This window comes from Mesoplodon mirus, assembly GCF_964341445.2.
Source record: "Mesoplodon mirus genome assembly, chromosome: 14".
Lineage (NCBI taxonomy): Eukaryota > Metazoa > Chordata > Mammalia > Artiodactyla > Ziphiidae > Mesoplodon > Mesoplodon mirus.
Window position 1 is genome coordinate 70,651,980 of NC_138990.1, and position 16,467 is coordinate 70,668,446.

Here is a 16,467-nt window from a genome sequence, read left to right on the forward strand (position 1 = left end):
CTAACCAGTTCTTGTGTTTTTCTTTGCAGCTTCCTCCCAAAACTTAGGTTAAGAGCAACTGGTTTCCATTCAAGCCAGGGGCAAGAGTATGATTCTGGGGCAACAGCTTTGGTAACAATTTGAGGCTTAATCTAAACTCATAAGTGAAACTCTAGTGGAATTTCAGGCGTCGTTCAAGGTGGGGAGTGAGGGTTTTGCAGGATAGTGGAAAACACCCCACAAAGAGGTAGGAAAAGTGCCTCTGAAAAAGGTAGAGTTGTGGTTGCCACAGCTGATTATTTAAAAAGAGAGGGATTTTGGCCCCCTCTCTCTCTGTTGGTTCACGACCTCAGGTAATTCCCCAGGTGAAACCTCCGCCCCCACACCAACACACACACACACACACACACACACACCCCTAGGAGATCACAGAATGACTGAAGAGGCAGGACATTTCAGATTGGTAGGTGGCAGTTTTAGTAAGCAAGGGAACTTATATAGGTGGTTTGTCTTGGATATCCACTCGCCAGAATCTTAAGAGTTTATACAGAGGCCTTAAATGGGGGAAGGGGGATTGCACTTACCAAAAAAGTCCAGATGGTTTCAGTAACACCTTACTCTCTCAAGGCTGCATCCTTCAAGTAGCACCTAGCTCAGGAACAGCGGGCAGAAAGTACATTCCAAGGACAGAACGGGTAAGGAGCCTCTGACTGCCTCAGTCCACCTCCTGGGTCAAGTCGAGCCCATGTCCAGTCGATTACTCCCCCAACACTCCCTAAGCTGAGTTGCTATGTGGCTCTGATTCTGTTTAAATGGAAGATATACTGTATCTAGGAAACCTGAGGCGGGGTTAGAGAGGGCAGTGAGAAGGTAGGCGCCTTCCTCTCGTAGGACGCGGGGCAAGGAACTCTGCACGTCCGGTAAGTCTGTCCCTGCGGACGCAGACAAATTTCAAGCACGCGGGGAGGGAGGGAAGCGAACCCAGCGCAACGCCGCCTCCGGAAGGCGCCCACTCTTGGGCTTCCGGCGCCGCCCCTGTCCCTCCAGGCACTTCCGTCTGGGCTGGCAGTTCGTGGACTGAGGGAGGCCACGCCCAGTTCTTCCGTCCGGTCTCTCGCCAAAGCATCCGGTAGCGTCACGAGGGCAGCATGGCAGGCGGCGAGTTGCGGGCAGCACTGGAGCAGCGCCTCGAAGCCCTGGCCATCCGCACGGAGGTCGTGGAGCACCCGGAGGTGAGGCGCTCCCGCCGGGACCACCCCGGGAAGGGGTGGGCTCTGCTGCAGCTTCTATGGGGCGAAGGCGCTAAGCCTAGACGTCCTAGGGGTAATGTGTGGCAGAAACTTCCGTTCTAAGGCATTCCCCGGGATCCAGAGTACTAAAGGGACCTGAAAGCACCATCAAGGGCCTCTCCACTTCGGACGCTGATGTTATTGTGAAAAAACCTATTTTCTTCTTGGAGTGATTTTTTTATTTTTTATTTTGGCCGCGCCACGTGGGATGCGGAACCTTAGTTCTCCACCAGGGATCCAACCCGTGACCCCTGAAGTGGAAGCGCCGAGGCCTAACCACTGGACCGCCCGGGAATTCGGAGTGATTTTTTATGTTGAGAACTAGTACAACATATTGAGAACTTGCGCATCTCAAACTGGCTAGGGATGCGCTAGGTCAGTGTGTCAACTTTATGTGTATGTAAGTTGCCAAGCAGTAAACCCGTCTTTGCAGTGGCTGCAGGTGCATACAGGACGACAAAGTTAGAGTTTGGTATTTTTTAACATGAGTTATTGATGGGAAGATTTTTTTTGCACATATCTGACGGAGCCAGTACATAACCCGAGTGGTGCAAGGACAAAGTTTTTCCCAACGCTTGAGTAACAGCTAATGATAATTAGCTAGATATGGTGATCTTCCAAGTTTAGAGAAATTCATCAAAACTATATTCTTTGACCCTTTTGCCTCCCTTATAGTCCACATACTCTCCCCCTTTTTACTGCGCGTATTGCCAGCTTTCCTGATTTTTTATGTATATTAGTCCAGGGTCTCATTCCCTGCCCTCACTCCCTCTCTGTGGTTATCTTTTTATAGAGTGGAGATCATCATATGGCCTGGATGTAATGGAATGCCAAGGAATAGGAGTCTGGGCTGCTATAAGCGTTTTAAAATTAATTTTTATTGGAGTATAGTTGATTTACAGTGTTGTGAGGGCTGCTATAAACTTTACCAAAAGTTTAATGGAAAAACAAAAACATTTTAGGAGTGTGAAGGCTTGGCCTGCACATTGGAATGGAGAACTGGTCTAAGAGGTCCTGAGATGAGATATATTTGCTAATGGGCTGGGGATGGATCTCTACCAGTGAAATCCAGGTCATTGAGTACTCCCTAACCTTACACCCACCAAGCAATATACAGATAACTGTATGTCTGCAGTGTGTGTATACATGCATATTATTTTTAAACTTCTCATGTGATATTTCACAGGTGTTTACAGTTGAAGAAATGATGCCTCATATCCAACATTTGAAAGGAGCACATAGTAAGAACTTATTTCTTAAAGACAAAAAGAAAAAAGGCTATTGGCTGGTGACAGTTCTTCATGATAGACAAATTAATTTAAATGATCTTGCCAAGCAGTTAGGTGTTGGAAGTGGAAATCTGCGGTTTGCTGATGAAACAGCCATGCTAGAAAAACTGAAAGTTGGCCAAGGCTGTGCCACACCGTTGGCACTCTTCTGTGATGATGGAGATGTGAAATTTGTTCTGGATTCTGCTTTTTTGGAAGGTGGACATGAAAAGGTGTACTTTCATCCAATGACCAATGCTGCAACCATGGGATTGAGCCCTGAAGACTTTCTCACATTTGTGAAGAAGACAGGACACGATCCCATAAGACTAAATTTTGATAAAAACTAATTGGGCTAATGTTTAGAATACATTTATTTCTGAAAGCTGTTTTTCTTACTTGTAACTATAAAAAGCATTAAAAGTGGTAAGATATATATAGCACCTTGGTTTGGTGACTACCTAAACTACTTAAGGAGCTATTTAACTATTTCATCTTAAAGGAGCTGTTTTTAAAAAGATATATTGAGGTAGTTTTAGTCAGCTCAGAGATTCCACCCTCCCCTTCCCCCATGACAATTACTTGTTACAGGAATGCCTTCAACAATTAAGGATGAATTAACATAGGGAGTTCCCTGGTGGCCTAGTGGTTGGGATTCCAGGCTTTCACTGGCCCGGGAGCAATCCCTGGTCAGGGGAACTGAGATCCTGCAAGCTGTGTGGCAGCCTAAATTAATTAATTAATTAACATCAAAACTAAGATTAGTTAACTATCTAAGACTAACTATATTACATCTTCTGTAAGGTGTTTATTATACTTGAAAAAAGCAAGCTGCAAAAACAGCATATATAAAATTATACATATGACAGTGTACATACAGGGGAAAAAGAGGAATATGGGAATATATTCAACTGTTAATAGTGGTTATTTTTGGGGAATGAGGATTAAGGAATAAGAATTCCACAGCAATATAATTAAACATGGGGGCAAGGGCAAAACCTTCCTATTACTGGGTGTTTGTTTTTAAACCAATGCTTTTTTTTTTCAGTGAAAAGCTAATTTTTAAATAAAATTCTATCTTTAGAAAATTTTAATCTAGAAAAAGTAGGGATGGAAAATGTTATGTCATAATCATTATACTAATGAAATTATATTTTAAAACTCAGGAGCAGAATATACATAGGCCATTAAGAAGGATTTGCTTAGTCTTCGGAGGTTACAAAATGTGAACATGCTTGAACAAGGTTCCTCTGTTCTCTAGGCTATATTAAATTTTACTCATTCCCTTTCAACTGTGGCATCTAAAGCAGTATAAGAACCCAGGATTATGTATTGTCAGTTGTCACATAGAAGCTAGTTCAAAAACAGAGGAAAATTGATGTACTTTTCCACCTCACTTACATTCAAACAAAACCCCAGTTGAGGGTCTGACTAGACTAGGCTACAAAATAGCCTAGAGGTCTTAGGAAAATTCTCGTTTCCTCTACAGTACAATCAAGTGGGATATTTGAGAGAGAATCATATTTTCCTAAGGTTGAACACTCAAATAATTTGCTTCTGGTAGAGAAACTGTACTTAATTTGTACCAATTTGCATTACTGAAAGGCAAAAGTAAAAACTTGACATTTTTGGATATATGTGGTTAGAAACTACAAGTCTACGCAAGGCAGAATTTTTATAAAATACAGAATGGATTTAAGAGATGAGTTAGTAAATATTTTCCATAAATGATAACCTTATTTCTGAGGTGCTATGTTATCTTTTGCCTGTACCATATCTCTAAGAAAGAGGAAATTTTAGGTTGCTTTGCATATAAAATTAACGAATAGAAGCAAAGACACCGAGGACCTTAGATAACTAGTCTAACTGTCCTCCCCACCTTATGGTGAAAACAGGCCCAGAAAGACTGACCTGCCCAAGGACACAAGGCAGGTTGCCATCCCTAACATTACGCCTCCCAAAGTCTAGATGTGAAAATAAAAGAGACGGATTTGTACAATCTGTTATTGTATTTAAACCTATTTTGAGGTTGACAAAACTGATAAGACTCTCAGTTCTCTCCCAAAACCTCCAATACTCATCCCAAAGTGACTAGGACAGAATCGTCTAAACAAGGTTATATGTTATGAAACACATAAAATAGGTTTTCTAGGGCAAAGGGAAAGGAAAGAATAATACTTGGCTAAATTATATGTTATGATTGCTGACCACTTGTTATAAAAATCACCTCTTTTTATATTAGTTTAAAATTCACTTCTTGTTATATCAGTTTAACAAGTGAATGTTAAACCAACTTAATTTTTTTAGAAGAAATAAAGTTAAAAACTAAAATGAAAAATAATGAATGTTTTTTAAAAAAGACAAATCGGCCAAATGATGGTATCTATTTTGTTATAAACTGGATTTTTTGTTATGAACTGTGGCTTATATTAGGTATAGCCAAGTAATAAACATTTTGCCATTCAACTCCAAATTTCTCAGTAGCATTACTTTTAAAGGAAATGGTACATCTTTTATATTATTGGATTTGATATTTAATAACAGTTACAAGTACAATGGCAAACACTGAAAGAGAGAACCCTTAGTAGAAAAGAAAAAGACAATTTGAAATCACGTTTTGTTAAAGGGTGTTGTAAGTGCAATTTTATCCATAAGCATTCCTTTTAAGGCATTTTCATTGTCCAAATATCTCAACATGTACATCAAGGTTTATATTATAAAATGGGCTCCTTTTGTATTATTCATTCAAGGCTTAAAGAAAAAAATACATCTCAGGACTAAGTGTAGCAGAAAAGAAAACACAAAAATTCACTTTTCTCATAAAAAGTAACTTAAAATACAAAAGTCATTTAGCATACATTATTACTCCTCATTGTAATTCCAGATTTGGTACAATATCTTTTTCACTTCCTGACATAAAATTTTAAGACAGTGCAGGCTGTAATACTTCATTTGTGAGGTGACTGCAATTCCGTAACATGCACAGTGATTTTTAAATAGGCTTTTACCATGCCTTGCATGAAAGGTGCTACATACAAACCTGTTTTGTGTACTCTTTGGTAACCACCAGTTCAAAAACTTGGACCGAACATTTCCATATTGCCAGATCTGAAGCACTTTATTGGAGCTCTGGGCCGAAGCTATTACCCTGTATATAAATTCTTTAGTTTCCGAGAGGGTTTGGGTATTGATTTAGAATAGAGCCAGATCATTAAAAGCATGTCAGGCCCCAGTCTGGAAAGTGGCCCCAGTTAGTTTCTAGTTGGCTACACTATTTTGTTTGGCAGAAGTAGTTTATCTAAGGGAAAAGCATGACTTCATACTAAGTTTGCTTCTGATGGTATCTTTTGGAGACGGTAAAATATTCATGTGGTTATCTAAGCCTTTCTTGAAATGGTATGAAAAAGGTGATTAATACAGTTGAGAATATTCCACTTTTGCAGTCTCAAGTATTCTCTTGGTCGTCTTGCTGCATTTTCTCAGGGTCAGCCTACTCAGGTTTAGTACTTTATAGGCTACCCTTAAGCATTTTCTAATTGAAGCAGTAATGTGCTGCCTCAGTCAGCATGTTCTCTATTTTAGGATATTAGTGTCCTGTAGAGACCAAGCTGTGATATCATACACCCTCACTGGGCTACCTCCTACTCATTAAATTTCAACTTTCAGTAAATGTCCTGGAATGTGTCCTAGTTGTGCAAATTAGATGCTAGTTAATATAAATCTAAGTTACCCACTTACTGTATTTAGCTAAAACATAATTTCTATATTTACTTTCAATTTATCCACCTAAAGATGAATTTACATTTTTTACATGCAAGTGTCTCTAGACTGCCATGATACCCATTATCAATCTGATACTTGAATCTAGGGAGTCATGATGGAGACATGTTTCAAAGTCTAGAGAATAGGTTTTAAATATGTCTGTTGTGCAATATTTGTATTTTAGTAAGAATCCTTTGTATTTACATTTACATAGCACCTTTCATCCAAGGGTTTAAAAGTGATTTAACTTTTACAGCATTATTTGGTGGCAAAACCTAAGTTAATGGTGGCATTACGAAGTCCAGGTTCTCTAACTTCCATTTCAGTTTCTTTTCAACTATACATGCTGTATTTCTTTTCATTAATGGTCTTTCTGAAAGTAGACTATGAACACAGCAGTGTTACTGGCCTACCAAAAAGAGAAAGAAAAAGAAGAAAGGTGTGAGGAAGGAGGGAGAGAGGGAGACACGTATCTCATGGCTACTAGGTTAGTGATGAAACACACAGTTCATAAACCACACACTATGGAATTATTCCAAAAAGATTTTTAGAGCTGGTAGTGAGAGCCTAAGAAGTATATTGTTAAAATTGAAAAGTTAGTATCTTTCTCATTTCAGACCTTTAAGATTATTCTGATATTTGTTAAATAATGAATTTGCATTAGTAAGTATCAATGCAGTTTTTTTGACTTCATAAGAAAATAAAACTGTGATATAAAATTGGAACTACAAAAAAATTGATGTTTCCCTGGGTTGACTAAATTTACTTTTTTTTTGTGCTTCTTTCAAATGTTTAAGGTAACAAATGCATACAAATATTTCAAAAGTACTGATAACAGTTACCAACTTTAATGTAGTATTATAAAGAACAAAAACAGAAATTTTTATTAATAAGTGATAACCTTAATAATAAATGAGTTCCTGGCAAAATGCAGATCATAGTAAATTATTTACATTATTTTTGCCATAAGAAAACTTCTTAAGCAACAGTCAGCTCTCAAGTTAAAAAAACAAACACATACATAACCCAGTACTAAAGGAGGGAAATGAGTTCAAACACAACAGCTTTATCTTGGGAATGCCATTTGCTAGAAAACCACCTTACTAAAAAAAAAGTTTCAGAAAAACACACTTTAATTACCTTAGATCCATGTGTGAATTGCTTAGTGTTGCTAGTGGGGGATACGGAAAGATTAATATCACTGTAAATTTTTTATAACTCCTATCTTATTACGGATTTTTCAGAGTTATCTCATAAACTGAACTTCTGCAGTGCATCAAAATAATTGGCTTAAAAAAAAAAAAAGAATACCAACACATGCAGTCTGCTAACCAAATAAGGCTCTGACATGCCAAAACAATGTTCTCTGTATCTTGATATATAGTACATCCCACAACATACTACAGCATTTAATTTAGGTTTACACAACTAAATATAAATGGCTAGATTTAGACTAATACTTAGCAGAAGCATTAAGCAAACATAGATAAATTCATAAACAAATGATGAAAGAAGTATATTGTTCTTGGAGTACTTCTTGAAACCTTAAAATACTTGGTCCTTAGTGAGAGAACATCCTTTATTCAGTAGATCTTAACAGTACAATGTATGGTAAGTCACAAAACCTTCTAAAATTTTGGCAGTTGACTCCAGTAGTGCTCCTTGATTCAAGGAAGGAATGAAGGTTTGTATTTCTTTCCTGCTCTAGTCACGAAGGATTGTTAAAGTCTTAAAGATTTTAAAAAGTGATTCCTATAGTTGGGTGTCTTGTTACTTCAGAAATAAAGGCTTCACACTGAGAAACTGAAGGACACTTTTCTCTCTGTATTTAGTTGGAAGGTAGAAAGAAGAAAGAAAATATAAGAAAAGCTTGAAGATAAGAGCTATAAAATACAGAGCAACCACTAAAAGAACAGCATACACCAGATACTTCTATAGGGATGAGAGTGACAGAAAGAGACAATTTTTCTTTGAGTGGCTCTTCATAGAAAAGGCATTTAATTTATTCTCCTCAATTATCAAGCATGTTGCACAGAAGTTGTATTCCTACCACAAAGAAAGACTTCAAACTGAAAAAGTAATTTCTAAAACATTACTCATTAGTAAAATCAAATTTAAATTGAGGGGAAAAAAGAAAAATAATTTTTAAAGATTGGTTTCCTGCACTGATGGGCAAAATCTTTTGGGACTCACCTAATCTTGATTTACTAGTAAGACAGAAAGTCATGAATTAAAGCAAGCAATATTTACATCTGTTAATGCAATGTGCACTTGTTCTTATACTTAATGCAGTTAGTTTGTATAAATGAGATTAATCTCATTTACATGTTAAGCAAGAAACTCACCACTTGGCCCACATGTCATGTAGTGGGTAATAGAATTAGGAGCTTTGTTGCTCCCTAGACCTGCTTTTTGAATTTCTGCTTTCTTGTACTTTGTCCACATCTGCAGGAGAAAAGCATTTCATGTTATTTAATGAAAGGCTAAACAGAATACAATTCATGAAGATAAGAAACTAAAGAGCTCTCATTGAGTAGGGCAAGGAGAAGGAATCTAACTCTGGAAATGTTATTAATCCGATAGACATCTCTGTATTTAAAGACTGATTTTTATATTTTAAAAGCTATTAAGTAATATACTTATGCCCTCTTAGTGTCAGATAGGTTTACTTACTATGTTTATTTAACTAAATGGTCACATATAGCTTTAAAGTAAAAAATAATCTTGCATGCAGCAGCAGAAACATCCACAATGAAATAATTGTATTATTTACTAAGAAAACCAGGGCTCGAGGCATATTTTATTGGCAAATAATATACCTACTTACACTGTTAGGATTAAAATTGCTTTGGTCAAAGGGGACCCAATGCCTAACAATATAAATTTATAGTGTCACAAATAATAAGGGTGTAATTTCTAGAAATCTAAGCTAAGAATATAAAAGCTATTCAATTTCATCTAAAACTGGGGTACTAATACAGGCATACCTCAGAGATATTGCAGGTTTGGTTCCAGACCACTGTAATAAAGTGAATATTGCAATAAAGCGAGTCACAAGAATTTTTAGTTCCCAATGCATGTAAAAGTTGTGTTTACACTGTACTGTAGTCTATTAAGTGTGCAATAGCATTATATCTAAAAAACAAAGTACATACCTTAATTTAAAAATACTTTATTGCTAAAAAGTGCTAACCATCATCTGAGCCTTTAGCAAATCATAATCGTTTTGCAATAGTAACATAAAAGACCACTGATTACAGATCACCATAACAAATATAACAATGAGAAAGTCTGAAATAGTCTGAGAATTACCAAAATGTGACACAGAGACACGAAGTAAGCAAATGCTTTTGGAAAAATGGCGCCGATAGGCTTGCTCAACACAGGGTTGCCACAAACCTTCAATTTGTAAAAAAAATGCAGTATCTGTTAAGTACAATAAAGCAAAGTGCAATAAAACGAGGTATGCCTGTAATCTGTGAAGCCGCTAGACTATTTATGGAGCTGTCTTGGAGGAAAAAAAGTGCAGCTGCTCAATTGAGTCAGAGTTGCTTCACTTTTATCTCAAAAAAAAAATTTTTTTTTAAAGTGGGGGCATCTTCGTAAGATTTCATTCCTAGAAAGTATTATGTTGATTTTTTTAAAGTTTGGGAAACACTAGCTCTATATGATCTCTAAGGTTCTTCTCACTGCTAAAAATTTGATTTCAAGTGCTTTCAAGAAACACAAGTAAAAGTGTTTGGGGGGAATTTTATGACTCTACAGCTGGTGACAGTTTCTGGAGGAAGTCTAACCTGTATTCTTTGAGATCAAGACACATGGACATGGTATGTATCTATCTGTCTTACATGCACAGTGTGTATGTTCTTTTGGAAAACATGCTGTATATATAACTATAGCCATTTGGGTTAGAAATACTTCTTTCCTGTAAGTCTAATATTGTAAAATAATCAGTTTTTACTATAATAGCATATGATTTCTCAATATATTTTTATAAATAAATTTAATATTTTAAACAAAGTATAAGGCCAGACTTATCTAAAAAGTTGAAATGATTGTGAAATAATCTTTGACTAAATGTGGAAATTACACTAATTATTACATTTGTATCATATATGGCCCCATGTAATCTCACCTATATTTACCATTAAGTTTTATTATCAGGTTATGAAAAAAGGGACACCAAAAACATTTGAAATGTTTGGACTGATTATGAAACAAGTGACAACAAAACAGACTGATGTATTCATGTAGATACTAAAAAATATGAAAGATTTCTGATTGTGTTTATTTGATTACCTGCATTAAAAGCATTTTTAGTAAGAGCTGGCTATGAGAAAAGAAGAGGATAGCTTAATTTATAAAGGATACAAATGTCTTTCCTTCTTTCTTTTTTTTTTTTAAAGTTTTGGCCGTGTCACATGGTTTGCGGGATCAGGGATCCCTGTTTTCACGACCAGGGATAAAACCCAGGCCCTCAGCAGTAAAAGCGTGGAGTCCTAACCACTGGACCGCCAGGGAATTGCCAGGATACACATTTCATTAAGCAAAGATTCTCTATAAATTTTGTTTTCTTTCGCCCAATTAATAACAATAATAATTTAATACAATGTGTAAAATAATAATTTCCTCCCCATTTTTAAAGTTACATTTCAAATCATTTCTTCTAGATGCCAGGCTGCATGACTGTCAGTAGTATTTAGGCTGAATCAAGATGGCAAAAACATTTCAGAGACAGAACTAAGATATACTTCTCTAGAAGTAAGTGATTCAGGGTTATGGGTTTCTTGGGGTTTTATTTATTCTGGAATAAAACAATTCAAGTTTAGCTGATTCTGCTTTAAAAGTGCTATGACCACAGCAAGATAATTTTAAAGTTTATGACATAAGTCAGAGTTAGCAAATATTTTCTCTATCTTTTATGATTAATTTTTAGTTAAGAGCTTGCATTTATTCTTAATTCTAAAATTTGTTCTACTAAAAACATACTTGTTTAAGTGATTACAAATACTAATTTTGCATTTTATTTTAGCACAATGTACTCATTTTAGAAAATTCTGTTTTAAGGACAGACATATATAATTTAGTAAGAAATAAATTATAGAATTATATAAGTAACAATCTTCACCACTTTATAAGCTTGCTACCCTTTTTGAATAGAAGTAAAAATGCAAATTTCTCACACACTGAGTATGATTTGCTTTATTTCTCTTTGACTGTATATAAAAAAAAAACCCTGAAAAAATCTACTGTGTTAACTGATGCCAAGTAAAAAAGTCATCTTGAAAGAAAGATAGTACTTGAGCTCTTATATTTATCACATGAAGAAAAGTGCAGAGAAGAAATAGAATACAAATACTCCTAGTCCCTGTATGTCACATTTAAATTTGATGTTTTTTTTAAAAAAGAATTACGCTAAATTTATGAGTATTAACAAAGTTTTAAATCTGAACAATTTTATAAATATGAGCAGTAGTTAATAACTATTTCTTTGAAAATAAAGCAGCAGGGCAGAAGGCATAATTAAATGGCAAAAGAAAATGACATCTTTTTAACATATTTTCCTTACTAATACTATACATGTGCAATATGAATATGAAGTGCACATTTTGTAAAAAAAAAAAAAAAGAGAGAGGAAGAGAGGTAGGGAGAGAGGGAAAGGGGAGCAAAGGGAGGGAGAGAGACAATGAGCATTCTTTTTTGGAACCGATGAAGTAAATATGACTTGGAAATGCTTTGTTGGTAATTATAGCATGCAACCATTTTAACATGCCTCTAGGTATCAAAGTAACAATCTCCTATTAGGTGACAAGAAATGTCAAAGAGGAGCATGTATTGTTAAGGTTCTTAAAGTCATGCAAAAAATGTACAATGCAATTAATAATTCATGCAAGCTTTGTTGTGGTTACATAATCACATTTATATACATGCCACAATGTACACCTGAACACTATCCACAATTTAAAAATAAAAGTATAAACCTAGCCAAATGATACTTTTCAATAGCAGCTCTTCAAATCAGATTAGAGAAGCATAGTGCATATCAAATAACATCAGTATTAAATTGTGCAGTTTTGATCATACACAACCATATTCATACCAAACAGTTTGATTATCCTCAGAAACCAACAATGCAGCTTCTGTGTCATCAGGATAGAGGCATGCAGGAGTGATAAGGTTATTGCTAACTACAGAAGACTGTGGGTTACTGTTACTGCAGTTCTGATTATCAGAAAACTGCTCAGTATCTTTCTGTGCAGCTTTATCCAAAGAAGCAGAAGCCTGGTCAGTTAGCCTGGTGACTGGTCTGGGAGGTAGCCCACTTATGTTACTAACTAATTCTGTATTCAGGGATAAAAATGGCTGAGATGGATGAGCCACAGTAAATGAGTCTATGCTATCTTTAGCTGATATTCCAAATGCATCATTAGACATATTAACAGTGGCAAAAGTTTGGTTTAGAAAATGTGACCTTTCTGTTCTTGAGTTTCTGGCCTGGGCATATGGAGACATGGGCTTGTCTGTAGCTAAATCATTTTGTGCTTGAGAACCTACAGCATAAGTTGGACTGTGAAGTGGATGAGAGGACCACTGGTGTAAACGGTACTCACTAGATGTTGCAGTGATGCTGCTATCAGCAGTAGCTGGTGGTGAATCAACTGACATAGGTAGTCTACTGTCCTTGGTCAAAAAATCATGGATGCTTGTCCTTCGAGTAGTTCCTTCGGCAGTAGAGATCACACTGCTTGCACGAGGTAAAGTGGCATAGGGATTACTATCTTTTGATTGTCGTGACAGAGAAGTTTCTTTTACTACTTTTATCTTTCCTTGAGTGCCTAGTGTAGGCTTTCCAGAAGAACTAATGAAATAGGTATCTTCAGTCTTTTGAGGACCAGGTCTCACAAATTGTTCAGGCTTAGTTGTCCGTCTATCATAGAAGTCTCCTGGAGTTTTTCCACTTACTGACCTGGCCAGACCACAGCTAACTGGTTTGTTTTTTCCCAAAAAGTCAGAAGAGACAGACAGACTTTTCATTACTTCATCTAAAAGATTCTCTTGACTTGAGGGCTTTATCTGTTTTAAAAAAAAAAAAATCAAAGCAGATTAGTGAATACAGCCATGCTTTTACTTTCCTGATACACTAGACTGTACAATAAAAAAATTGCTAATGTCTCTAAACCCTCCTTAAAAAAAAGGCTCTAAAATTCAACCATAGAAATTTAACTTGTAGTGTCCATCTAAATTAAGGTCACCATAGATAAAACTAACCTGTATTGAGGTAAGCTTGTTGCTTTCTTCCAAAAACTGTTGTAGAGTAACAACTTCACTTCCAGGGGAACCAGTTTTGACCTTGTGATGTGCTCGACTCTCTAGTGTTTTGTGCTGGAGCACTGGACTTGATTTGGGCTGTCTTTTCAAGTATTGGATTGGACTGCTACCACTGCTGGACCACGCCTCATGCTCATGAAGCAGGCTAAATTCTCCACTGCTGTGGCTTTGTGGCCTGCTTTGGATATTAACTGCACCTGCTTTTGGAGTAAATGGTGTGTTAAGAGTTCAATAATAGAAATGAGATTAAAACTATGTAAGTACTGACATTTGTTGACTGGATTCTTACAAATAGCCAAACTGACTTTCAAAGCTTTATTCAGAAATGCTTAGTAAACCATGTTAATCTCCCATCAGTCTAACAAATGTCTACCATAGCGTGCTTCCTTATTTGTCAAGTTGACAAATATTATAAGCTCCACAAGGGCAAAGACTTGCCATCACCACCATACCCACAGCCTAAACATATAAAGCAGGCACTCAATACATTTGATGAGTAAATGAATGAATAAACAAGGAAATAATACATTTTTTAAAAGTTGGGTTCAAATAATTGTAAAACACCTCACAATTTAAAACAAAACATGATTATATGAATTTTAAATTATTTGAGAATGTTAAAACCAAAAACTCTTCTAAATGCTAAAAATTCTAATTCTTTGACTTTCTATGAGGTCTGTATTACTTATTTGAAGGTTTATTTGTTGATCCTAACTGAATAATCTTAAAGAAATATTTTAAAAATTTAAACAGCAAGCATCTAAGGAAAGTCAAATGGAGACATGATGTAATTACTTAGAAAATTCCAGTAAAAATATAAAATTAAGTATGTAGTATTTTGTTCTTTAATAACTGAATCATCTGATTCTCCCTGCTTTCCACTGTTGGTATGGTGGCTATACAGCTTTCACAGACTCGGTTGAGGCTGAACAACTATACAGAATGCAAATTACTAGTTCTGGAAAAAAGATCCCTAAAGTTTATGCTATTCCTTAAGAGTGCTTATTCATTTTGATCCATTGCAAACTGTGTAGATACAGCATCAAGATAGAAAATGCAACTTTCCATGGTTTCCTAATCACAGAGAATAAAATGGGTCAGGAAAGATTTTGGCTCAAGCTATGTAACATTTTACAGGAAAAAGATTTTCTTAAATTTTCAAATCAGAAAAGACTTATTTACATTTCAGACTATATTTTTCTACAGGATATAAAAACATGATTATAAAAATGAAAAAATAATACCTCCTTGAAATCAGATTGTTCAGATCATTGCAACAAAGTCAAAGCAATAATAAAATATAATCACAACTGAGACAAAATGATTTTATAATATGAAAAAGCAACAGAACAAATGCACTCATTATAATTTAACAATTCTGGACTGTAGAGAATAACTACTTTCACAAACCTTTATAATCTATTAAATAATTCCAGAATCTGAGTAGGCAGTATACCTTTAAGGAAAAAGGTGTTAGTCAATACTTCCAGACATTTACATAAAAATTTCACCTTGGAATGCATACTAAAAAATTGAGGAAAAAGATATCTTGAACTAATTCTTTATATGAACTATATGCACCCATTTGGCTCTTGTTACAGTTACACACACACATACACACACAATTGTCTTTTCAAATTAAAAAAATATATTCCTCCTTATTTCATGGATAAGAAAAGCTAAAACTATTTCTAAAACACCTTTTGTGAGTTCAAACTACATGTATCATGAGAAAGTTAAGGACAGCCACTTTCATGACAATGACAAAATGTAAGTAAAATAAGAACCTATAGATATTTTGAAATATAAAGATTAAAAGAAAAAGATTTTATTTGTGAGGATGAAAAATGGAAACTAAAATAACTGCTCCTGTTTTTACATTTGTACACATTGAAATACATTTGTATTGCAATGTGAAAAGTATAAAATATTCCAAGGAACTATGTTCCAAACATAGAATGATTTGGATTTCATACTTTACCCCAGAAACTTCATCAATCTCCCACTTTTAAATCTGGAAATGGATGGAGCATATTAATAAATTTACCTACAGCATACCTTTGACTTCATGGAGTGAAGCATTATTATTGCTATTGCTAGTGGATGTTCTGCCACTATCAAGGCTGGCTGGTCTCGAAGCTAAATGAAAAAATCAGGAGACAGTGATAAAACTTCCAGCTGAAGACAATGAACTTTACATTCTGATTACAGAATGCTTTGAGGAAGCAATCATGCATACTTTCACAGGCTGAGCATGCCCACAGAGAGTTGAATCTTACAGATTAGAGGGCAAAGGCATTTCCAGATAGTTCAGTTAAACAGTTGAGAACAGGACACTTCTCAGACAATAGCTGAGATTCAAAGAAAAGAAGATAAAAGTGCATAATTAGATTTGGAAATGGATTTCTAGATGGATACCAGGACTGTTTTAGTTGAACAGAATGACATGCCCTCCCCCCCAAAAAAAACCTGGTGATTAGGTCACTTACAACAGATCAGACAAGGAACCCTGCACATTGCAGAGATGCCACGAACAGGAGGAATATGAGCATCTGCACAGTTAATGTCCTGTATTCCTATCCATACAAGGGAAACAATTGCACAGTTAACATGGCCCTATCCTACTTCTTAAAGTCCTGCTTACATATGAAATTCCTTTAACATATTCCTTTACATATGAAATTCCGTTATCCATTATTTGTTAATTTAGTTTGGTAAGATATGACTTTCCAGATAGAAACTAAAAACTCTGAAATGCTCAACATTGCAGAAAATGTGGTTTCTTAGAGTTTGTCCTTTGCCAAAGTGAATATTTTTAAAACCAAACATAAAATGTATCT

General features: G+C 35.6%; 3 protein-coding genes across 14 annotated transcripts in view; 1 reads left to right on the top strand and 2 right to left on the bottom strand.

The window, feature by feature from the left end:
• The window catches only part of MTIF2 (mitochondrial translational initiation factor 2), a 43,679-nt gene extending 42,721 nt beyond the window's left edge, over nucleotides 1–958 (bottom strand). For all 5 annotated transcript variants that reach the window (XM_082642112.1, XM_082642115.1, XM_082642108.1 and 2 more), the window contains exon 1: nucleotides 564–958. The gene's annotated coding sequence lies outside the window, so the exon portion shown is untranslated. The remainder of the gene's footprint in view (nucleotides 1–563) is intronic.
• Nucleotides 959–1,054: 96 nt separating this feature from the next.
• On the top strand, nucleotides 1,055–4,781 carry LOC309816058 (prolyl-tRNA synthetase associated domain-containing protein 1). The gene is made up of 2 exons (XM_082643253.1): nucleotides 1,055–1,211; nucleotides 2,455–4,781. The coding sequence occupies exons 1-2, from the start codon at nucleotides 1,128–1,130 to the stop codon at nucleotides 2,884–2,886; spliced, it is 516 nt and encodes a 171-aa protein (XP_082499379.1). The 5' UTR covers nucleotides 1,055–1,127; the 3' UTR covers nucleotides 2,887–4,781.
• A 329-nt stretch (nucleotides 4,782–5,110) lies between these two features.
• The window catches only part of CCDC88A (coiled-coil domain containing 88A), a 123,678-nt gene continuing 112,321 nt past the window's right edge, over nucleotides 5,111–16,467 (bottom strand). For 2 of the 8 annotated variants that reach the window (XM_082643249.1, XM_082643247.1), the window contains 6 exons: nucleotides 16,117–16,203; nucleotides 15,686–15,766; nucleotides 13,568–13,827; nucleotides 12,910–13,372; nucleotides 8,644–8,743; nucleotides 7,125–8,120 (listed from right to left, as the gene is read on the bottom strand). In XM_082643249.1, coding sequence (XP_082499375.1) covers nucleotides 8,679–8,743; nucleotides 12,910–13,372; nucleotides 13,568–13,827; nucleotides 15,686–15,766; nucleotides 16,117–16,203 — 956 coding nt within the window. In that variant the 3' untranslated portion in view covers nucleotides 7,125–8,120; nucleotides 8,644–8,678. Of the gene's footprint in view, nucleotides 6,708–7,124; nucleotides 8,121–8,643; nucleotides 8,744–11,543; nucleotides 13,373–13,567; nucleotides 13,828–15,685; nucleotides 15,767–16,116; nucleotides 16,204–16,467 lie in introns of those variants that run through there. The other 6 variants (XM_082643251.1, XM_082643250.1, XM_082643245.1 and 3 more) reach the window with 4 other exon arrangements.

Excerpts from the sequence above, each read along its gene's own strand:
- LOC309816058 (XM_082643253.1), top strand. The coding sequence starts at position 1,128 with ATGGCAGGCGGCGAGTTGCGGGCAGCACTGGAGCAGCGCCTCGAAGCC. Across the intron at positions 1,212-2,454 it reads AGGTCGTGGAGCACCCGGAG|GTGTTTACAGTTGAAGAAAT; the intron begins GTGAGGCGCTCC and ends GATATTTCACAG.